We start from the raw sequence: 22860 nt of genomic DNA on the forward strand, positions 1-22860 counted from the left end.
ATCTGGTGAAGGAGTAGAGGCGATCCTTTGAGGGTGTAGGCACCGGTCTGAAAGAACATGGGATTGTATCAGAGGTGGCGGCGGCTCCGGCTCCCAGGGTTACAAGCCTGCGGGCTACACACGGTGCGTGAGGTACCCAAAAGTTCCGAGCCAGCCCAAAGCCCAAGATGTAGGCTCTCATCCCATTCTGACCATCCCCTGCCCCCACCCTGAGTCCCCGGCTACCCTAGCCTTTTGATGCACTTTTTCCTAAAGTCAGCAGCCTGGGGAGCATGGGATTCCTAACGTAGGGCCCTGTATCTCTTAAAGACTAGAGGTAGGACTGCGGCCACTTAAATATCACTTCCCACCATTCCCTATCCCAAGAATAACAGATGGGGCCTGTGTTACCTCCTAACATCTTTCCCTCCAGGCAGCGGTGCCGAACCCTCCACACTGGTTGGTAGAGCGGCTTGGCCTTTTTGAGGAGCTATGGGCTACTCAGGTAAAGAAGGTAGCAAGCATAGCAGAAAAGGAACACCGGACTATTAAGATAGCGCTTCCCGGAGGCCAGAAGGTGGAGGCAGTGGCATGGAATACAACCCCTTACCAACTAGCCCAGCAGATCAGGTACCAGGCCCATTCTTTACCTACCAGTATTATCCTTCTACCTCTGAACTTCCTTCCCCTGGACCTGAGCAGGGGAAGAAAACTGCTGCTTGCTGTTCCATCCCATCAAGTTAGCTTTTCCTAAGGATTCATTTTTATCTGCGTGCGTTTCAGAGTCTCTGCCCTTTCTCTGTTATCCTTGGGGTGGGAGGAAAGAAAGGATAGGTTTTATTGCTCCGGTAATACATTTCCCCTTTGCTGGTTTGAAGTTCATAAAATACTAGTCCCTCCTTCCCCTGTGGATTGTAATCCTGTCTGTTTCTTTATTCCTGCCCCCGCACCCCCCACTGAAGTTCAACCCTGGCAAATACTGCAGTGGCTGCTCAAGTGAATGGAGAACCTTATGATCTGGAGCGGCCCTTGGAGACAGATTCTGACCTCAGATTTCTGACATTTGATTCTGCAGAGGGGAAAGCAGTAAGTTTCTTCCTTATCGCAAATACAGCGGCTACTAAAGTAAGAGACGTTTAAATGTGTGTTTCTAAATATTTTTCCCCCTCAGTATCTCTATTTACACTTGGGAAGGAGACCTACCACAGATTGCTTGTCTTGACCATTGCTAGCTAAGCTGGAAACTTATGAGGAAAGTTTTTACTTAGCCTAGATCTATTATATGCAGACATCACTTGTGCTCATGAAAGGGAAAGATAATAAGTTGAAAACAGAAGGATGATATGCCAGTTCAGTGCCCCCAGCTCTTGTTACACCCATCGTAAGTCATCTGTAGCATATATTTAATTGTAACATGGCTTCCCCAGCTGAGCACACAGCCTGGCCTCCTGTCCATTTTGTCCTCTTTGTGTCAGCTTAGGTAATGTAGGCCTCATCTGTTAGTGCAGAAAGATGGAGTTCTCATGTCACCTAGCTACAAATCGCCACCAAATCCTAAAGCAGTGGTTGCATCACACTGGATTCCTGAGATGGCGCAGGGGGGGGGGGGGGGGGGGCTGAGTAGAGACTTTAAGAATAAGTCTTGTTCTGACTGGTGTGGCTCAGTGGATTGAGAGCCAGCCTCCAAACCAAGGGGTCTTGGGTTTGATTTCCGGTCAGGGCACATGCCTGGGTTGCAGGCCAGGACCCCAGCTGGGGGTGCACGGGAGGCAGCCGCACACTGATGTTTCTCTCCCTCTCTTTCTCCCTCCCTCCCCCTCTCTCTGGAAATAAATAAATAAAAACTTAAAAAAAAAAAAAAAGAATTAGTCTTAACAAAGTAGTTTGCCCTGAAGCCCTAAAAGGAGCTGTTAGAGGAGAGCAAAGGAAAACCAACTGGCCTACAACTGGGAAGCCTGGAGGAGTGGGGTTGGCGTACTCTCTTTGGTGTACTGCTTCTACTGACCTCCAGTACGTGGTAGTTAGTCCTAGAAGAGCCATACTAAACTCTCACACCAGACTCTCGGAGGAGAAAATCAGAAAGCTAGGCGTTAAAGGGGAAGGGTATGAATTCATGAACTCCTTTCCTGTGAATCCAGGTGTTCTGGCACTCCAGCACCCACGTCCTGGGAGCAGCAGCAGAGCAACTCCTAGGTGCCGTCCTCTGCCGAGGGCCAAGCACAGAATGTGGCTTCTACCATGATTTCTTCCTGGGAAAAGAACGGTGAGTAGTCCAAGGAAGGAGGAGAATGATGATTTCTCTTTTAGGGACTTTGTCATATTTTTTCCGTTTTTTTTGAGATATAATTGACAAAATTATATTTTTTAAGTGTACAAGGTAATAATTTGACAGTTGTATACCTTGTGAAAGGATTCCTACAATCTGGTTAATTTGTCACCTCACTTTTTTTTTTTTTTTTGGTGAGAACGCTTAAGATCTACTCTTGGCAAATTTCAGCTGTACATCACAGAATTATCAACTGTAGTCACCATGCCAGGTGTTAGAGCCTCAGACCTTATTCAGTTTGTATCATTTTACTGGGGTAGTTTCTGAGGCCCTTTTTGGGGCCTTGAAGCGTGTTCAGTTTGGAGGAGCAAGCTGGGAAAGGGCCCCCAGGTCTCCGCTGTAACTTCGGTTCACCTTCTCCATTAGACTATGTTTTTTCTCCTCAGTCTAATTCCGCTCGGACCTTATCTTTTCTAGCTTTTAGGAATTCTCCAACTTTTACTTCATAACTCTTGCTTTAATTTTGTCCATCCAGATTGCCTGCACTCGACTTTTAATTTCATATGTCGAGCATTTGCTCCAGCGATAAAGTTCGCACCTGATTTCCTGTTAAAGTTTTCTCTTAGTTTGTCTAAGAGAAGATACTTCTAGATGTTTCTAGAGGGCAGGATTTCACCCCCTAGCCAACAGGTACGTCACCCAGGTGATGCTTCTTAGAGGATGCAGACCAACCAATTCTCATCTTCCCAGGACTATCCAGGGCTCAGAGCTGCCTGTTTTGGAGCGAATTTGCCAGGAACTTATAGCTGCTGCTCACCCCTTCCGCAGGCTAGAGGCTTCCCAGGATCAGCTTCGCCAGCTCTTTAAGGTGCATTGGAATCCCACAGTGTTAGGAGGAAGATCAGAGGCACGAGGGAGGGGGCGGCTCTCTCCCAGGACATCTCTGTGAGGATAGAGACTAGTCTTCACTCATCTCTTCTTCCAGGATAACCCCTTTAAGCTTCGCCTGATGGAGGAGGAAGTGACAGGTCCAACGGCAACAGTATATGGGTGAGAGTTGTCCAGATGAAGGGAAACAGGGAGAGGTGGGGGTGTACCCACGAAGGCCAGAAATGGGTTGAGGGAAGGAAGACACGAGGTAATCTGCTGCTCCAGAAACAGGAATGGGAACAGGAATTAGTTCTTATCTCCCATTGCTCTGTCTGTGGAACAGTTTTCTTCACTTCCTGTTTCTGTCCACTGAAGGCCATGGGAGGGAGAAAACTAGAAGCTCCAGAATTTGGCAACCACTGACTGGCCCCTTCCTTCTCCCAGGTGTGGCACGTTGGTTGATCTTTGCCGGGGCCCCCACCTTCGGCATACGGGACAGATTGGAGGGCTGAAGCTGCTCACGGTTAGTGGTAAGGGCAGAGTTAGGCTGAGACTCCTGTTTTCACAGGAGTGAGCAGGGAGCCAGAGGCTAATCCTCTCTCTCAGCTCCTTCGATACTCTGATAGCTAAGTAGGGAATCCAGAAGGAGAAAGATACTTAGTTCCTGCCTTCTAGAAACTTTGGGTCTAACGGCAGATACTAGACACACTTCCAGGGCCCAGAAGCCAACACAAATTCCATAGTTGGGCATCAGTGCTACGGGAGGGGGGAGGGGAGGGCGTGAACAGGCTGGACAAGGCCTTGTAGGGAAGGCTCCTATGAATAGAGGGGTGTGGATGCCGTTTAACAGGCACAGGGAGACTACTCTACGTCAAGGGCATGTCTTTGATGAAAATAGTGTTCCTGGGCACAGGGAGTTATTAGATGGAATGGGAGCAGAGAGAGAGGGGTGAGGCAGATATGCAGAACAAAAAGTGCGGATTGAAAACTTAGCCATCTGCGCCTTGTTCCAGCCTGGACAATAATGAAGTGTGTGGCCTTGGGTAAATCTCCTTACCCATTTCCCCCTTCTAGTTAATGAGGCTATTAAATTTCTGTCCCACCAGTAAATCCGTATCTAGGGACAGAACCAGCTAGCGCAGGAGGAAGTGTTTGAGGAAAAGTTAGAAGTGCTGTAAAATGCAAGCTGTTTCTTACTAGTACTGTTGTTCAAGGACAGCGCAAGCAGAGGCACTTGATTTCGTGTGGCCAGGGATGGGAACTAGTGTGGGAGATTGAGTCTTCTGGCAGTTGTCTGGGAGGTTGATAAGCAGGTGGATAGGATGACATTTGACCAGATCTCAGGCTAATCCCCTGAGCAGTCATTGCTTGGAACGGGAAGGAACTACGTACAGGGGTGCTGGCAGGGCAGCAGTGCTGAGAATGGGGAGAAAAAGAGGTGGCAGGATAAGGTTAGGCCTGAACAGGACATATGTAGAAATCAAGAGTCAGGCACCTCCAAGGCTATAAACATCACAAAGGGGTCTGGAGGACCAGCCTGCTGGTGTCGATGGTGGGAAAAATAGTGCGTACCTTGTGAGGCCTACGCCGAGAGTATCATTTGAGGTTTGCATGAGAGGTTGGGTGTCGTCAGCCCTGTCCATCTTCCCTTTGACTCCCGATGTCCTCCCACAGAACTCGTCATCCCTATGGAAGTCCTCAGGTGCCCCAGAGACCCTGCAGAGAGTGTCCGGGATTTCCTTCCCCACAGCAGAGGAGCTGAGGGCCTGGGAAGAATGGAGGAAGGAAGCAGAGTTACGGGACCACCGGCGCATTGGGAAGGTACAGAGATTGGGGAAATGGGGGCTGAGGATAAGGGTCGGAATGAGATGAAGGAACCTGATTGTGAAGTTGGGAGCCGATTCAGAATCTAACAGACTGAGCAGCTCCATAACTTATTTCTTCTGGGTTCCAAGGCCCTCGCTTCCCCCTTGAAGTGACCACTGCCATTCCTGACCCCAGGAACAGGAGCTCTTTTTCTTCCACGAACTGAGTCCTGGGAGCTGCTTCTTCCTGCCACGGGGGACAAGGGTGTATAATGCCCTAGTGTCCTTTATCAGGGTAAGGGGGGCCCAAGTCCAGGGGAAGGAAGACCAGGGAGGGGTTGAGGGCCTAGAAGAAGCCAAGTGTTAAAAAAGGGGATTAAAATAAACTAACAAACAAAATAGAACCAGAGGCATGGAAACACAGAACAGACTGACAGTGACCAGAGGGCAGGGGGGAGGGGAATGATGGAAAGAAAGGGAAGGCACTAGACAAAGAGCGTGTGTGAATGACCCACAGACATGGACAACAGTGTGGGAATTGACTGTGGGACCGGGGCTGGGATGGGCGGAGGAGGGCAAAGGGGGGGAAAATTGGGAAAACTGTAATAGAAAAACAATAACAAAATGATTTAACTAGAAAAAGGAAATAAAAGAGGAATTAGAAGCATGAACATAAATATTGTAAAGTGCTGGTGATGTTTGTTCATGAAGACTTTGGAAATGTGTGGTCTGTAGTGGGGGTGCGTAGAGAGTTCACGTGGTACTTAGCAGGTTGACTGTGATCAGCACGACCTGAGGACCCAGGAGAATCACACAGCTGCTGCCCTCCCTTCTCTCCCCACAGTCACGTTGACCTTTCACGTCTGTGCCCTCCTTTCCAGGCTGAGTACGCCCGCCGTGGTTTCTCAGAAGTGAAGACGCCCACACTGTTTGCTACGAAACTCTGGGAACTCTCGGGGCACTGGGAGCATTATCAGGAAGACATGTATGCACTGCAGCCCACAGGCTCTGACAGGCCCGCCAGCTCCCGGAGTGACCACCCTACCAGCCATCCCACAGACACGCTCGCCCTCAAACCCATGAACTGCCCTGCGCACTGGTGAGCAGGAGCCGGGAGGCCTGGGTCCTCCCAGGGCTGGGACTGGGCACCCAGCTTGCTAAATATTAAGTACTAGGAAGCACCTTGAAAAGTATCGGGGTGCTGATTTGAGTCCTGACTCTGCCCTCTTGCTAGCCGTGTGAATTGGGAAGATCACTGTGCTGCTCAGCCTCAGTCTCGTTTTGTGAACGCCAAGGGTTTGGAATTGCTGTCTAAGGTCCCTCTTCCAGCGCAGTGCCTGTCACAGAACAGGCGCGCAGTCAGTGCCGTCTCTTACTGTGGTTACTGTGATGAGCGGGACTGGCAGGACTCAGGGAGGGCGCGCCAAGGCTGGAGAGGTCCTCAGATGACAGCACAGGGAAAGGAAGTCTTCAGGGTGTTTTTTCCTGGGACACTAACCTCTCCCCACCTCAACCTCAGCCTGATGTTCGCCCACCGGCCCAGATCCTGGCGAGAGCTGCCCCTGCGACTGGCAGACTTCGGGGCCCTGCACAGGGCTGAGGCCTCTGGCAGTCTGGGGGGACTGACCCGGCTGCGGTGTTTCCAGCAGGATGACGCTCACATCTTCTGTGCACCCAATCAGGTGGCCCTTCCCCAGCTCCACCAAGGCACCGTCCATTCCCCTATGAACTGCCAACATTCCTTCCCTTGGCTGCCCTCTTTATTAAACACTGCAGTTCAGCCACGTGCTGTCCCTGGCTTTCCTCTTATGTATGTGCCCTCTGTCTCCCCCAAACTACCATCATCCCAGAGCCCTAGCTAGCACACAGCTCACCCACCCTTCCTTCCTGCCCCAGCTGGAAGCAGAGATCCGAGGCTGCCTGGATTTCCTCCACTCGGTCTATGCTGTCCTTGGCTTCTCCTTCCGCCTGGCACTGTCTACCCGGCCGTCTGGCTTCCTGGGAGAGCCTTCTCTTTGGGACCAGGCTGAGCAGGTGAGCAGGTGCTGGGGAAGCAGAGGTGGATAAACCCCTCTCCGATGGAAGGGGAGCCAGATGGCAGTCGGGGTGCTCAGTAAAGGCGTGTGCCGAGAGAGTCATCTGCGGGGGACTGGAGGGTTACGTTGCTCATAAAGTCTACTCGTCTCTTTCCCTGTAAAGGTCCTTCAACAAGCCCTGGAAGAATTTGGGGAACCCTGGGAACTCAACCCTGGAGATGGTGCCTTCTATGGGCCTAAGGTAAGCTGGGGACTTTATTGGATAGAGTTTTATTCAGTTTTTGTTTTGTTTTATTAGATATTTAACAGGTAACTTGTGTGGGATATAAACAAGAGCAGTACAGTTCCTGCCCCCATGGACTTACGATCTAGTGAGAGCTGTGGGGTCGTAGGTGCTAAGGGAGCCTGTCACTCAGGACCGTCAGGAAAGGCTTCCTGCAGGGCTCTTTCCAATCAGAAACATAAATGTTGGCGAAGTGAAGAGGTGTTTCAGCGGGGAAGAGAGTAGGCAGAGGCGGGGGAGGATGAAAACTCACATGGCGAGCTGGAAGAAGTGAAAGATGTCAGGGGAGAAAAAGAATTGAAAAGTGTCTGCTGGATTTAGTAAAAAGGCTGTTAGGTTTTGGGGGAATTTATTTCTTTGTTTTTTATGTTACCCATGAATGTATTTGAGAAATCCAAATTACATGAAGACAGAAGAAAATTGGTTACAAAACCGTTACACTACTAAAATTTTTGCAGTTTTAAACATTTCCAATCATGTAATAGTGATAAAGATCAAAAAAATGTATAGAGTTGATGGAAGCTCAACAAACAGGATTTAATGTATTACACAACTGAAATCCCAGTTGCACAGCACATCCAGTCCCCCAAATTTGTCTGTGCATTATGAAATCAAAATGTATGCTGTCTCCCCAAAACACTCCCTCCAGCCCCGTTTCCCAGTCAATTACCTTACCTACAAACCTTTGCATTTAACCTTTTAAATCAGCTTTGATGGGTATATAATCCACAGGATAGCCTACATTATTACTTCATTATTACTTCACACTAAGTACAGTCATATGATCAATCTTTTTTTTTTTTTTTTTTTTTTTTTTAATATAATTATTGATTATGCTATTACAGTTGTCCCATTTCCCCCCCACTCCACTCCATCCTGCCCACCCCCCTCCCTCCCACATTCCCCCCCCCATAGTTCATGTCCATGGGTCATACTTATAAGTTCTTTGGCTTCTACATTTCCTACACTATTTTTACCCTCCCCCTGTCTATTTTCCACCTATCATCTATGCTACTTATTCTCTGTACCTTTACCCCCCTCTCCCGCTCCCACTTCCTTATTGACAACCCTCATGTTCTAGTTGTTTGCCTAGTTTGCTCTCGTTTTTGTTTTATGTGTGGTCGTTAATAACTGTGAGTTTGCTGTCATTTTTACTGTTCCTATTTTTGATCTTCTTTTTCTTAGGTAACTCCCTTTAACATTTCATATAATAAGGGCTTGGTGATGATGAACTTCTTTAACTTGACCTTATCTGAGAAGCACTTTATCTTCCCTTCCGTTCTAAGTGATAGCTTTGCTGGATACAGTAATCTTGGATGTAGGTCCTTGCGTTTAATCTTGGGTAATGTAATTATGATGTGCCTTGGCGTGTTCCTCCTTGGGTCCAGCTTCTTTGGGACTCTCTGAGCTTCCTGGACTTCCCAGAAGTCTATTTCCTTTGCCAGATTAGGGAAGTTCTCCTTCATTATTTGTTCAAATAAGTTTTCAGTTTTTTGTTCTTCCTCTTCTCCTTCTGGCACCCCTATAATTCGGATGATGGAACGTTTCAAGGTGTCCTGGAGGTTCCTAAGCCTCTCCTCATTTTTCCAAGTTCTTGTTTCTTCATTCTTTTCTGGTTGGATGTTTGTTTCTTCCTTCTGGTCCACACCATTGATTTGCGTCCCAGTTTCCTTCTCATCACTATTGGTTCCCTGTACATTTTCCTTTGTTTCTCTTAGCATAGGCTTCATTTTTTCATCTGTTTTTCGAATAGATTCAACCAAGTCTGTGAGCATATTGATAACCAGTGCTTTGAACTGTGCATCCGATAGGTTGGCTATCTCTTCGTCGCTTAGTTGTATTTTTTCAGGAGCTTTGAAGTGTTCTGTCATTTGGGCCATTTTTTTTTGTTTGTCTTGGCGCCTCTGTTACTTTAAGGGGCGGAGCCTTAGGTGTTCACCGGCGCGGGGTAATGCTGGTCTGCTGCGCTGTGATGCTGTACGTGGGGGCGGGGCCGAGAGGGAGCAATGGCGCCCGCTTCACTCCTCCGGATTTCAATCTTTCACTCCGCTACCCACAATCAAACTGGGCCCCTCTGGTGCTGGTTCCCGAGTAAGTGGGCCTGTGCACACTCTAGGCCCCTGTGGGTCTCTCCAACAACCTCTCCTGTGAGGCTGGGAGTCTCTCCTGCCGCCCCAACCCCCAGGGGCGCTTTCAATCAGAGGTTTGAGGCTTTATTTCCCCGAGCTGGAGCCCTAGGTTGCGCAGCGGTCTGCTTCTCTGCCCGCCGTTAGTCCAGTTTATCTGTGGGCGAATGTGGTGCCGCAAGGTGCTACCCGCCACTCTGCCTGCCCCACTCTCCGCCACTCTGAGTCCGGCCCTCTGGGTTTATCTGTGCAAATGTGGGACCGCAGGGTCTGCTAGTGCTCGGACTGCCTGCGCCATTTGTCCCACACTCCGCCAGTCTCAGTCCCGCCACAGCCACGCGAGTCCTCTCCACCCCAGTGCCGTCTCCGCCCCTCCTACCAGTCTGGATGAATGATTATTTTCTGTTTCCTTGGTGTTGGTCCCCCTTGCTGTTCGATTCTCTGTCAGTTCTGGTTGTGCGAGGAGGCGCAGTGTGTCTACCTACGCCGCCATCTTGGTTCTCCCATATGATCAATCTTTAGTTACCTTCTTTCAAAAGGCATTTGAACTGCTACCATTGTCTTTGAAACTTCAAGCCTAAGAAACCGAGCCAATTGGTACTCAACAATCTGGTGTGGTAGGTAATTCTGTAAACTATAATAACACCAGTAACCCATGTGTCTGCACACTTGTAAAAGAAGGATTTCCTATATGAGAAATGTTACTCAGTGGGTCTCTGTAAGGAAAGTTGTATGACTGGGCTTTCTCATGTAAAAGGGTTAGGGGACCCCAAATATTTACCCGGTTGGCTAACAAGCTAAAATATTCAAATCCACAAGAGTAATTATGGAAATAAAATTTCAGAAGAACATAGCATAAGACACATACAGAATTACTCTTTAAAAAAAAAAAAGATTTTATTTATTTATTTTTGGAGAGAGGGAAGGGAGGGAGAAAGAGGGAGAGAAACACCAGTGTGCGAGAGACACATCATTTGGTTGCCTCTCTCGCACCCCCAACTGGAGACCTGGCCTGCAACCCAGGCATGTGTCCTGACGGGGAATCAAACCCGCAACCTTTCAGTTCACAGGCCAGCACTCAGTCCACCGAGCCACACCAGCCAGGGCCAGAATTGCTCTTATAATGGCACATCCAAAATAAATCTAACAAGGCAACACAAAAATCAATTTAATAACATTTTGAAATCATGTACAGTGGGAGGTGCTTCTGTTAAAATCATCAACCAAAATTAATGAATGGCAAAAGATTACTGTCTCAAAATATACTGAATTCACGTTTTAATATTACCATAAATTCAGGTTATCAAGTTAAACAAATTTTAGAGCTATTATAAGATAAATAAATGTACTTCATGATAAAAGCACAGCAGCATCTAAAAGAAATCTGATAACATTTTACAAACTTCCTTAATCATTCATAACCCAGGACAGTAAAGTTTTCTTGGAAACGTTTTTAAAGGCTTGATTTAACATGCCAGGAAAATGTTATTTTAGATGTATTAAGATGTATTTATGTAAATTGGCGTGAGGTCAGTTTCATACCTGGAGTCAACTGCTAGCAGAAGTACCAGCTACTAACAGTGCTTGTTTGACTGTAACTCAGCTGGATGTTAAACTGTGCAACTGCTGGTGCCGATCTGCTTATAAAGGCGATGCTCTGGATACAAAGTCTTCTCACAAACAGTGGGCAAGCAGGTTTCATTACTATATATTCAACAATAACCCTGAATTCATGAAACAAAGTCCGACAATGTGGCTTCTTCAAGAGGAATATGAAAGAGTAAAATCTATAGTATACAAGGTGGGGCGAAAAAGTAGGTTTACAGTTGTATCCACTTTCAAATAAAATAATGATAATGCAAGGATAAACTCTGTTTCACAAGTAGGTTTACAGTTGTGAGTATGTAAAACAGTTTATTTTTGTATTATTATTTGTTTATTAATTACTGTATTTGAAAGTGGATACAACTGTAAACCTCCTTTTTCCCCACCCTGTATTTCATTACAAGCAATGAATTTCAGAATATTCTGTTGATTAGTGCTTACTTTATCTAAGATAGAGCTCGGCAGAGGCAAACTGTTTGACCCTTTGCACTGAGGACTTTTTTTACACGTGGCAGCATGAAGCAAGGAAAACACCAGGCCAGGAGCACTCAGTGTGACGGGATAGGGACTGAAAGAGGAGAGGGCACAGCGGGTAGTGGCAGCTGCCCTGTGGCAAAGCCGCAGCAGGAGCGATCTGCCTCCCTGGAAGGGCGGCAACCTTTGGTGCAGCCTCAGAAAGCGCTGCCAGTGGGAGCACTGGCCAACAAAGCACGTTGCTAAAAGCGTGATGCTTCGTGCACCCCACGAAAAGGCAGAGCCAAGAAAGCAGAGCAGTAAACCGTGGACAAGGAGAGAGCCACACTGCCGTGTCCAGTTTATTGGTCGTCATGAACTGTGCCGTGCCTGCCCCGGAGGGACAGTGTCCGGCACAGAAAACAGCAAAGCTGGGTTTCTAGAAAGACCAGAGTGAAGGCGCAGCTCAAGGCTCTTAGGTTCTGCACGGCCATTTTTGGTAAAGTGGAGACTGGGGGTGGAGTCAGAAGTGAATGAATGAACATAACTCTTTTAAGAACTTTGGCTTTTACAAAGGCAGAAGAGAGTTAATGGGGCCTGAGTAGCCAAAGAAGGTGTGAAGGAAGAGACTTGAGCATGCGTTAATGCTGCGATGAGAGGGCGCCCCAGAGGGCGTGAGGGAGAAGTTGAAGTTTAGAGGGAAGTTCCTGGGGGGGGCTCGAAGAGTGGGATGGAGGGCCCTCCACCGGACCAGAAGGATAACCTTTGCCATTGCTTTGGGGGCAGAAGGAAAGGCTGGGGATTCAGGGAAGTTCATAAGTGTGGAGATAGAAGTTGACGCATTTTCCCATCTCATGATAATAATTACCTGGGCTTCCCATGCAGTAGGGAAAAGGATCATTTGGCAGAATGGAAATGGGGGAGAGGAGGGTTTGCGGGGAGGTGGACATGTGAAGAGAGAGAAAGCTTGAAACTCCTTGAGGAGAACAGCACAAAGCTGATCAAGACAGCTGGAGGACTGTGGGCGGCAGCGGGGGTCTAGCCAAGATTCAAAACAGTGACTTGCATGGTGGCATCCATCCCTGTTTTTGCACCTGTGCGGTTGCGTGTCAGTGCCCCGGGAATGGGAGGGAGGGTACCACCAGGGTGGGGTTCTGCCATGTGGGTGTGACAGAGGACAAATGAGCAGGGATAGCTGCGTGGGGAGGGGTCAAAGGCGGGAGGGGTCTGTAAGTGGGAAGAAAAAGAGGCATCGAGGAACCTGGACATTGAAGGATTAATAATAGGAATCATTGTCAGTGCTAGAAAACCAAGAGATGGCGATCAGAGCGGGGTGGGCTGTGTCAGAGGTTCGGCCTTTCTGGGCAGAGACAGGACAGGGGTGGGGCTGTAGTGCGCACGTGGGCCAAGGTCTCTGAGATGAGGGGCTCAAGGAATTGAGAAGCCAGGGTATGGATGGGTCATTTGTGTGAATGTTGGTGTCCTCTAATATTGTAACACCTTACTAAGTGGAAGGAGCCACTGAGACTGCTGGAGTGGGTGAAGTAGAGCATGATGCAGCTGGGCGACATGTCTCTCCGAGCAGCCTGGGACATGGGTAGGTAGAAGGGGGAGTGGCACGGATACTGGAGGATGCTGGTTCCGGTGTCTCTCACGCCTCCTGTGTCTCCCCAGATTGACGTGCACATCCATGATGCCCTGGGGCGGCCCCATCAGTGTGGGACAATCCAGCTTGACTTCCAGCTGCCCCTGAGATTTGACCTCCAGTACAAGGGGTACAGGACCTGCCCGTCCCCTTTCCCTCCGCTATCCATGGGATGGGTGGAGAACAACCTCCCGTCTACCTTTGACCCTAAAAATAAAATTCTCCACACCCTCCCCTTCTGGGCCTGCATGTTTCTAAAAACTGGAAGGTGGTCTTGGTTACACAGTTTGTGCCTCTTCCTCTGTTCCATTCACCGCCCTTCTCCCTCCAAGGCAGGCGGGGGCCCCGGAGCGGCCAGTGCTCATTCACCGAGCAGTGCTAGGCTCTGTGGAAAGGATGCTGGGGGTGCTGGCAGAGAGCTGTGGCGGGAAATGGTGAGACCTCTGGCCCCTTCAGACCCCAGTTTTCATCTCCTGCTTGAGTCTGCTTGCTGCAGCCACACTCACGGTCAAAGCCAGAATAAGTAATTTGCCCTTCCTTCTCTCCCAACCAGGCCACTGTGGCTGTCCCCATTCCAGGTGATGGTCATCCCTGTGGGGACCGAGCAAGAGGAATTTGCCCGGGAGGTGAGGAGCTGGGGGTAAGGACAGGGATGAAGCAAGACTAACGGACAGGATAGGGAGTGACCCCCCCGGGGCAGCATAGTGGGCACAGCACTTGGAACCATGCGACTGGGCGCAGATGGCTGCTGGCCTGTGTACTGGAAATTTCACACCTGAGGAATGAAACTATGCCTGCCTTGTGGAGATGCGTGAAAAAAATCATTTTTTTGAAAGATTTTATTTATTTATTTTCAGAGACAAGGGAAGGGAGGGGGAAAGGGAGAGGAACAGTGATGTGCAAGGGAAACATCAGTTGGTTGCCTCTCCCACGCCCCCAGCCACCCAGGCATGTGCCCTGTCAGGGAATCGAACTGGTGACCTTTGGGTCCACAGGCCAGTGCCCAATCCACTGAGCCACACCAGCCAGAGCAGTGCATGAAAATTAAATCAACGTACATGAAATGCTGACAACAGAGCACTCGGCACAGAAGCGGGTGTGGATAAATGATGGTTTTATTTTTCCTCTCTAGACAGAAGTGAGGAAATGGGCTGTCCCCGAGACGAGCAGCTGTTGGGTCCAGTGGCGGCTAGAAGCAGGCAGTTGGAGTGACTGGCGGGTGGGGCTACAGTAGGAGGCAGACAAGGAAGCTGCAGGGGGCCAGGGCAGGGCCTCTGTGGAGAGGAGGAGGAGGAGGAAGGGTCGACTGTGAGGGCTGAAGGCACAGGAAGGAGGCACCGAACGGAGGACCAGGTGGGGGCTTGGGGAAGTTTGGCATCAGACTGTTCTAGCTCCTCAGCCTTCCATTAAATTAAGTTGCTGTCACCAAACCTCTGTCCCAGGCACAGCAGAGCCTGCGGGCTGCAGGACTGGTCGGTGACCTGGACGCTGACCCCAAACTGACCCTCAGCCGGAGAGTCCGCCGGGCGCAGCTCACCAGCTACAATTTTCAGTTTGGTAAGAGACCGGGTCAAGCACCTGCCCTGTACACTGTTCTTTCCTACTTACTATGTTTAGACATCTGCGTATTTGGCCCAATTGGGCTCCATTCCTGAGCTGGACAGGAGCCAGGATTCGGGATGCCTGAGCCATTTGGGCCCCAGGTTTGTTTGCCGCTGCAGCTGCCCATGACCCTCAAAACAGTTTTCTTCTGACGCTTCCTGTAGCCCGTGGTGTCTGTTAGGCTAATTAACCAAGGGAGCATCAGAGAGAAAGGGACAGGAAGGGTTAATAATGCATTAATTAGTTAGCTTTGTTTATTCTAGACCTAGACTAGTCAGCCCTACGGGATGAGGAGAAAGGTAAGGAGAAAAGTCCAGCCCTATCTGTCCCTTTTTTCGTTCACCAAGGCTCAGAGCTCTGTCCTAAAAGCAAGGAGCAGGAACTCCAGCCAGACAACCCGCTTCCCCAGTTCACACCCACTCACACTGCCAGCACCCAGCGCAGGCTGCCCATGGGCTGTGCACCCGCCACCCCCTTCTTCTACCCTTCACACACGCAGTTATCTCTGGGTCTGCTCCTTGATTTCTGTGGTCTTTCTCTGGCTGACCCTACTATCTCTGACCCCTGGGCTCCTGACTAGAAGTGATAAGGCATAGAGGAGAATGTCTGGAACATTTTCTTATCTCCTCAGCAAGAGCAGGGAACTGAAGAGCAAGAGACAGCTAAATATGTCCTTCCCTCGACCATATCTGGGCTTTGCTCTCACCCTTTCTAAAGATTTAGATCTCTTCAATTTCTGCATAGCAGAGGGAGATCTCTTCTGTGGATAAATTGGCCCTGAGGTACCCAAACCTCCCCCTTTCTTGTAGTGGTTGGCCAGAAAGAGCAGAGCAAGAGAACAGTGAACATTCGGACCCGAGATAATCGGCGACTTGGAGAATGGGACTTGAAGGAGGCTGTGGGGCGGCTGCTGGAGCTACAGAACGCCAGGGTCCCGAATGCTGAAGAAATGTTCTGAGCTTTGTATGCTGCGGAGACAGACATCTGCCGGAGCCACCAGCCTCTGAACACAGGAGAGGCCAACCTAACGGACAGAGTCCGGAGTCCCCAGACCCTTTGGAACTCGTATGGAGGCGTGAATCCACTCCCCAGAAAGAATTGGGTCTGAGGGAAGCTGTGGCTCTTCGCATGGGAGGAGAGTGAAACTAAAAATAATAAACTTGAAACTGCTGGGGTTGTGTCTTCATCTCTGGCTGCTGATGGGATCAGAGGTAAAAAGGGTTCTGAGTCTACCTCCCTCTTTTGTCCCAGGGTGTTGGGGAAATTGAATATGGGCAGCCCAGGTCCTGGCTGGGTAGCTCAGTTGGTTAGAGCATCTTCCCAATACACCCAGGTTACCCCAAGGTTGGGGTTCGATCCCTGCTCAGGGCACATATAAGAATCAACCAATGAATGCATAAATAAATGGAACAACAAACTGATGTTTCCCTAAAATCAATACGTGTCTTTTTAAAAAATTAAGGAAACAGGCAGCTTGGGCCTGTCGCTGCTCAGAAAGCCCCTGGGATAGCTGTCCTGTCCGTGCCCCAAACTCAGTGCCCCATTTCCTTGACTCGGCAGGTTGTCAGATCCCCTCCTCCACGTGCAAACGGAGAAACTGAGGCACAGAGTAAGCTCCCAAATACCTCTTGAACCACATCTCAGAATCGGTTTCGGTTTCTCTTGGGGTCATAAAAACGCGCTCTTCTCATTACCCCCATTCTTCTCAATCCTCTCAGGATGCCTCAGGGTGAGTTTGGGAGGAGTGGCTCTCAGAGGAGGAGCAGCTGGGACTGAGTCACAGCAGGAAGCTGAGGAGGGCGGGAGCTATTCCCAGATAAAAGGACTGAGCTGGCCCCGAAGTTCACTACAGCTGTAGCAGCAACCAGAGAAGCAGGCTCCCAGCAGTCCAGCCCTCCAGTCCAGATCCGCCTGAGAGGACCCACCTCCCGGGTGGCCACTGACCAGTCTGCCCCAGGATGGGGACCATGTCCAGAGCAGCCTTGGTCTTGGCCTGTTTGGCTGTTGCTTTTCTAGCCTCTGAGGGAGGTGAGTTGGCGTTGGAGTCAGCACTTGGGGAGGGGTCCCAGCCAGCATGGGCCTGGGGCCTGAGTCTGCCCATCCTAGATGGCTCATCACCAGCAGGTTGATTCTCCATTTGGTCCTGGCTATGAGCAGGCTCCAGGTGGGCCTGGGCTCTGAATCCTTTGACAGGGAGGGGGCTCAGAAGCACAGGAGATTGCTGGAGACTTGCTGCTAGAGATTATTCCTAGTGATTGCTGCCAAGAAACACAAAATAGAGTCAAAGGGCAACTCCTAGGGCGGGGGAGGTGGACTCACAGAGAAGGGCCCTGCCTGAGGGAGGGGAATGTGGGACCTGTTAGGCAAGGGCCAAGGGAAGAAGGGGCCCCCAGCCTGCTCACAGCCATTTGCTGTCCTTGAGTCTTGACAGACTCCCTGCCTGGTTAGGAGACTAGACGTAGCCACCTTCTGCCCAGTGCACACTCTCTGCTTGGATGCTGAACAAAACGCTGCAGAGGGAAACTAGAGAGCATCCTCCATCTAGCCTGGATCTCTGTAAGGCCCCATCTTGCTGTCCATCCTAGGTCCTAGTCGCTGTGACTGCAGACCAGCTACAAGCAATTCCTTTCCCTGTGGCTGAGGGGTGATTTGCCCCAGTCCTGAATCACCGCAGCTTCCCGATCCTAAATTGAGACCCAAACTAAGGAGTATCTAGGACTAGTTAAAGGGGAAGGAGACACTCAAATTTCTGGGCAGTTCCTTACAGAAGGCCCAGAGATGTTTAAAGGGCCTGGAGTAGGAGGGGAGGTGGAAGAAGTGGACAGGTGAGACTCCAGTCAGTTCAAGGTTCAGACCTTCTCCTCCGAAAACTAGGGGAGCGTCACAGCAGAGAGGCTGTGGGGAGGAGAGCCAAGACGTCCTAAGGGGACGACACTGACGTGGGCCCATGTATCACATTCCCTTTAGACTCAGACTTGGGAGACCCAAGGCTTTGAGTCCTGTAAAGGTCGGAACCCAGTGATTCACGGCTAGGTGTGTTTGGGGGGCGGGGGGCAGTGGATTAGGGGACATGGGGCAGGAGCCATACCGAGGGGCTTCTGGTGTCTTGGTTGTCTTCCCTGCACTCCTGACCTCTAGTGCCTCCCCACTTTGTGCTCAGGGCCAGGAAGGGGCCTCTCAAAACCACCCCGACTCACCCTTCCTCACTCCAGGTTTCAAGAGTTCAGGCCAAAGGGAGCTGGGGCCAGAGTACCTTCAAGAAGGTAAGAGTCTGGGGAAATGACATGGGATTGGGGGTCGAGCAGGAACTGTAGCCTCTGACCATCTCCCCTCTTGCCCCTAGTTGGCTATGCAGCGCCCCCTTCCCCACCCCTGACACGAGCCCACCCTGTGGACCACCCTGACACTGCTGAGCGTGGCCCTCACTTTGAGGAAGAGAGTGAAGGTAAGTCCCCCCTGTCCCCCCTCCAGGGTTCTAGTTTGGCTTTCTTCCCCCTGTCTTCAGGTGGGGAGAGGAAAGAAGTCCCCGCCCCTCTCCTCACCTGGCTGGAAGGAGTGGGCTATTCACACACTGCCCTTCTATAATAGTGCAGCCCCCTCCCTCTCTGGAAGCTGGCTTTGTCCAAGTGGAGGAGCTGTTTTCTCCCCAACTCCTTCTGAAAACAGGTGAGTACTCGGCCCCTGGCTTTCCGCCCCCTGTGACCTTGCTGACATCAGTCTGACCCGGGCTCCTCGTGTTCTCCTCTCAGGACCCCTCTCCCTGTCAGGAAGCCACACCACGGATCCCTCTCTCCCTCAGAAAGTCATCCCTGTCCAGGAAGAGCTACCTTCCTCCCAGCTCCCTATTGAACAGAAGGAAGGTAAGTGACTCCCTCTTCTCTCCACCCTCCCGCCTGCCCCTGGCTTTGGGGGCTCTGCCACTTAGCAGCTGTGTAAACTTGGGTAAGTTATCTCTCTAAGCCTTAGTTTCTTCATCTGTAAAACAGAGGGAATAATACCTATTTTATAAAGTTATGAGAGATTAAATGGCATAAAAGCAGCATTTATTTTCACTTCTTTGTTGAGTTCCTCTCTGTGCATGGGAGCTGGCCAGGACCCCTCTTTTAGAGAGAGCCATCCCGACGTGATTTTTGCTTTTGCTTCTTCTTTTACCCCAGTAAACTCACCTGTACCACAACATGAGGAAACGATCGACCAGAGAGAGGGTGAGTGGCGGCTCTGGTCCGTAAACCCCTGCTTTAGAGCTCAGACCTGCCTGTGGCTGGGTGCAGGGAGCCTGGGCTTCGGGAAGCAGCACAGGGACCGGGCCTGACTTGGGGGGGCTATAAAGGCGACACCTCTCGTGCCTCAGTTCTCATTTCCTTTCAGCCCCTCAATCTGAAAGTGAATTACAGTTCATTTCTTCCTCTTTCCCCATATCCTTCCAATCCCTCCTCCTCAACCCCAAGTTCTTTCAACCCTCCAAGTCATCCGGCCTTTCTCTATCCCTCCACACAATCCGCCCGCCCACTCTGTTTTCCCCACTCTAGAGAAGCCAGAGCCTGTGTCTTCGAACCCAGCCTCACACTGCCAACAGGGCCGGTCCCAAGGGAGCTGGGGCCACCGGCTGGATGGTTTCCCCCCTGGGCGGCCTTCTTCCGACAATCTGGACCAGATCTGCCTTCCCACTCGTCAGCATGTGGTGTATGGCCCGTGGAACCTGCCCCAGTCTGGCTACTCTCACCTTAGTCGCCAGGGTGAGACCCTCAATATGCTGGAGACTGGATATTCCCGCTGCTGCCGCTGTCGCAGCTACATAGAACGCATGGACTGTGCAAAGCTTGTGGTAAGGGTTGGGCTCTTGGTCCTGGGGTGTCCCTTAAACCCCACACAGTATGTGTGTGTTTTAAGGACTAGAGGCCTAGGCCTGGGTGTCCGGGAACCTTAGGTCCTGTCATGGGTGCTATTTTGGAGTGCCAGGAGAGCAGACAGTCTCTGCTTCTTTCCTATCTACGTGCCCAGGATCCTTTTCTGGAGACTGGGAGGAAGACAGGAATGTGGACAGTGGGCTGCTAGGCTGATGCACCCCTCTTGCTCTAGTGGGAGAACGCAATGACCCAGTTCTGTGAGGCTGAGTTCTCGGTCAAGACCCGAGCCCACTGGTGCTGCAAAAAGCAGGGGGAGGCTCGATTCTCCTGCTTCCAGGAGGAAGCTCCCCAGCCACACTACAAGCTACGGGACTGCCCCAGCCTCCAGCCTGTTATTTTCTCGGGCCTCGAGCTGCCTTTTCCCCCTGGGGTCCCAACGCTGGACAATATCAAGATCATCTGCCACCTAAGACGCTTCCGCTCTGTGCCACGCAACCTCCCACCTACTGACTCCCTCCAAAGGCAGCTGCAGGCTCTGACCCGGCTGGAGGGGGCGTTTCAGCGCTGCTGCCGGCAGGGAAACAACCACACCTGTGCGTGGAAGGCTGTAAGTGGGGTTTCAGCTCCCCCAAGAGCCTGTCTGCCTGCCCGCCCGTCTCTGAACTCCGATCCTGCTGGTCCATTCCTCCACGTACCTCCCCACTGTGAACACATGTACCGTCCGTCTGCTTGTGAATGTCCGTCCATCCATTGTGTTGGTCATCTGAGTCTGTTCATCTTGAGCCTTCATCCCACCCTCCTGGCCTCGTCCACCCACGATCCCACTCGCGCACCTGTCTGCCATCCATCCGTCCAGCTCCGGCCTCACCCGACCCTCTCCGTCTGCCCTCCCAGCTCATCTCCCATGGCCAGCTCCAAGCCTCACCTGTGCTTCTGCCCTCCACCTTCCCAAACCCACACATCCAGAGCCACCTCCTTGCCCTCTGGTTCTTTGTCCTTCCCTTTGGCACTTGGGTTGGGAGACCCTCACCTTACAGTGTGGGGCAACAAGGGAAGCGGAAGGTGAGGAGGAAAGGGGCCAATGTCCAGGCCTTTGACATCCCTCTTTCTGGCCCACAGTGGGAGGACAGCCTTGACGGATACTGTGAGCAGGAACAGGCTATAAAGACCCACCTCCACATGTGCTGCCACCACCCTGCCAGCCCTGCCCGCGACAACTGTTTTGCCAAAAATGCTCCCTACCCCAACTATGACCGGGATCTCTTGACCATTGACCTCAGCCGAGTCACCCCCAACCTCATGGTGCATCTTTGTGGAAACCAAAGGGTTCTCACCAAGCAGTAAGTCTTGCACAGTACTTCCCCAACTTCTCCCCTTCCCCAAAACCTCCCTTTCGGGGCACCCTCCTGGGCTCTCTTGGCAAGAGCAAAATCATGGTCTCCAAGCACCGTTTTTATTGCCTGGGTGTTCCTGAAGAGCCTGACCCCTGCCCCTTTCCCACTGTAGTAAACAGATTCCTGGACTAATCCGGAACATGACTGCCCGTTGCTGTGAGCTGCCACTTCCAGAGCAAGCCTGCTGTGCGGAGGAGGAGGTGAGTGTGGTGCAGGCAGTCATAGTTTCCAAGGGAATGCAGGGGAGGGGAGAGGATGCCTAGACCTGGAGGCTACCCATACTTTTAGGACATCAACACAGCCCACAGAAATAATGAGGACTAGGGGCGGAGGTCTTTTTTCTTGGGTCCAGAAGTGCTTGTTCCTGACCTGACCTGCTCCCCACTGCCAAGTCCCTATTAAGCTCCAAGCATTTCCAGATGTGCACATCTGTCCATCACAGGAAGTCTAGCTGTGCAAGGCAGCCTTTCCTTGTCTCTGGACCCCAGGAAGGGATCCAGAGGAGAGCAGTAGAAGTTGAGGGAAGGGAGACTTTGTGTACCCAAGTATCCATGCCTGACCTCTTACAACCCGCTCCTTCATCATCTCTGCTGTTTTCTTCTCATTCATCAGAAATCAGCCTATATCAGTGACCTGTGTGGTGAACAAAGTAACATCTGGCGAGACCTTGCCTTCTGCTGTAAACTGAGTCCTGGGGATGAACAGACCAACTGCTTCAACATTAATTATCTGAAGAATGTGGCTCTAGTGTCTGGAGACACTGAGGATGACAAGGGCCAGGGGAAGCAGAACCCAACTCAGGGAACAAATATCAGTCCCAGCCCTTGAGACCAAGGAAGAGTGAGTCACCCCAGAGCTTTGGAGGATCACACTGGGGGAACCCCACCCCACCCTCGAATACACAGTAAACACCTCTGGGATTTGGCATGCTCATTGTCTGCAATGTCTCACATGCAAACACACCCTCCTAAGCCAGCCTGCTGGGATTTTCTTCAGTGACTGGACCCTGAGGCCCACTGCCCTGCCCTTACTGACGGTGCAGGCATTCCAGAGGCTGTGATGGAACCATAAATAAATGGCTTCAATTCACTATTTGTCATCTTGGATTTATTCACATATTTAAAAGCAGTGTCGCCTTGTTAGCTGGCTATCAGGATTCAGAAGTGAAAAAGACATGGTTCATGTCCTTGGTGAGCCCCCAAATGCCACAGCCCTACCTGACACCTTTTTTTAAAAAACATTTTATTTTTAGAGGGGGGGGGCGTGAAACAGCGATGTGTGACAAAAACCTGGCTCTCATGCCAGGCATGTGCCCTGACCAGGAATCAAACCAGCCACCTTTTGGATTGTAGGATGTTCAATCCACTGAGCCTCACCAGTCAGGCCCATGACTGATACTTTTTAATCTTTTTTTTTCTTCTATATTTTATTTTATTTTTTAGAGGAGAAGGGAGGGAGAAGGAGAGGAAGAGAAACATCCATGTGTGATTACCTCTCTGGCAGCGGCACCCGAAAACCTGGCCCACAACCCAGTCACGTGCCCTGACTGGGAATCGAACCAGCGACCCTTTGGTTCGCAGTCCGGTGCTCAATCCACTGAGCCACACCAACCGGAGCGGGCACTTTTTAACCCTAACTTGATCCTTGGAGTCCATGCGTTGGTTATTTCAATATCCACCTATTTGAATTATCAATGTCCACTGCGCTAGTCAGGTTGCTCACATTCCAGGAACCTAGCAGGTGCGGTAAGTGGTGTGGTGCAGAGCTGCCGCGGAAGCACCTGTGTGCTGAGTGCCCAGAAATGGGAGCAGGGCTGGGTAGGGGTGCTCTGGGGAAGGCCTCGCGTTGAGGTCGGAGCTTCTCCAGGAGAGTAGAAGGTGCAAGGGGCAGGTACCACCCAGGCAGCGGTAACAGCTCCTGCAGAAGCACAACGGCTGAAAGGGCCTCAC

The 22860-nt window shown here is 50.9% G+C and overlaps 2 protein-coding genes and 1 long non-coding RNA gene across 5 annotated transcripts; 2 read left to right on the forward strand and 1 right to left on the reverse strand.

Annotated features, from left to right (window-relative positions):
- TARS2 (threonyl-tRNA synthetase 2, mitochondrial) lies at positions 1 to 15841 on the forward strand. 2 transcript variants are annotated; one of them, XM_024570381.3, is made up of 18 exons: positions 1 to 123; positions 413 to 609; positions 942 to 1065; positions 2118 to 2242; positions 2996 to 3113; positions 3231 to 3295; positions 3560 to 3638; positions 4790 to 4936; positions 5117 to 5215; positions 5802 to 6019; positions 6440 to 6602; positions 6817 to 6954; positions 7120 to 7197; positions 13098 to 13198; positions 13401 to 13502; positions 13622 to 13694; positions 14511 to 14625; positions 15480 to 15841. In XM_024570381.3, the coding sequence occupies exons 1-18, from the start codon at positions 58 to 60 to the stop codon at positions 15626 to 15628; spliced, it is 2157 nt and encodes a 718-aa protein (XP_024426149.1). In that variant the 5' UTR covers positions 1 to 57; the 3' UTR covers positions 15629 to 15841. The 2 variants fall into 2 exon arrangements, 1 of the variants encoding a protein (XP_024426149.1); XR_006656856.2 differs by lacking the exons at positions 14511 to 14625; positions 15480 to 15841 and having other exon boundaries at positions 13405 to 13502; positions 13622 to 13695.
- Positions 14226 to 16394, reverse strand: LOC123480751 (uncharacterized). The gene is made up of 3 exons (XR_006656857.2): positions 16296 to 16394; positions 14677 to 14844; positions 14226 to 14342 (listed from the first exon to the last, which is right to left on the reverse strand). It is a non-coding gene; the product is annotated as an uncharacterized lncRNA (long non-coding RNA).
- Positions 16395 to 16498: 104 nt separating this feature from the next.
- Positions 16499 to 22000, forward strand: ECM1 (extracellular matrix protein 1). 2 transcript variants are annotated; one of them, XM_024570382.4, is made up of 11 exons: positions 16500 to 16698; positions 17883 to 17933; positions 18014 to 18115; positions 18259 to 18336; positions 18420 to 18530; positions 18828 to 18875; positions 19200 to 19495; positions 19750 to 20124; positions 20637 to 20857; positions 21024 to 21111; positions 21524 to 22000. In XM_024570382.4, exons 1-11 carry the CDS (start codon positions 16629 to 16631, stop codon positions 21737 to 21739), a joined length of 1656 nt encoding a protein of 551 aa, XP_024426150.2. In that variant the 5' UTR covers positions 16500 to 16628; the 3' UTR covers positions 21740 to 22000. The 2 variants fall into 2 exon arrangements, with proteins under 2 accessions (XP_045059641.2, XP_024426150.2); XM_045203706.3 differs by lacking the exon at positions 19750 to 20124 and having other exon boundaries at positions 16499 to 16698.
- The last annotated feature ends 860 nt before the right edge of the window (positions 22001 to 22860 follow it).

This window comes from Desmodus rotundus, chromosome 12 (genome assembly GCF_022682495.2).
Source record: "Desmodus rotundus isolate HL8 chromosome 12, HLdesRot8A.1, whole genome shotgun sequence".
NCBI lineage: Eukaryota > Metazoa > Chordata > Mammalia > Chiroptera > Phyllostomidae > Desmodus > Desmodus rotundus.

Coding starts and splice junctions, on each gene's coding strand:
- ECM1 (XM_024570382.4), top strand. CDS start 16,629: ATGGGGACCATGTCCAGAGCAGCCTTGGTCTTGGCCTGTTTGGCTGTT. Junction 17,934..18,013: donor GCCAGAGTACCTTCAAGAAG/GTAAGAGTCTGG, acceptor TCTTGCCCCTAG/TTGGCTATGCAGCGCCCCCT. Junction 18,531..18,827: donor CCCTATTGAACAGAAGGAAG/GTAAGTGACTCC, acceptor CTTTTACCCCAG/TAAACTCACCTGTACCACAA.
- TARS2 (XM_024570381.3), top strand. CDS start 58: ATGGGATTGTATCAGAGGTGGCGGCGGCTCCGGCTCCCAGGGTTACAA. Junction 2,243..2,995: donor TTCTTCCTGGGAAAAGAACG/GTGAGTAGTCCA, acceptor TCATCTTCCCAG/GACTATCCAGGGCTCAGAGC. Junction 4,937..5,116: donor ACCACCGGCGCATTGGGAAG/GTACAGAGATTG, acceptor TCCTGACCCCAG/GAACAGGAGCTCTTTTTCTT.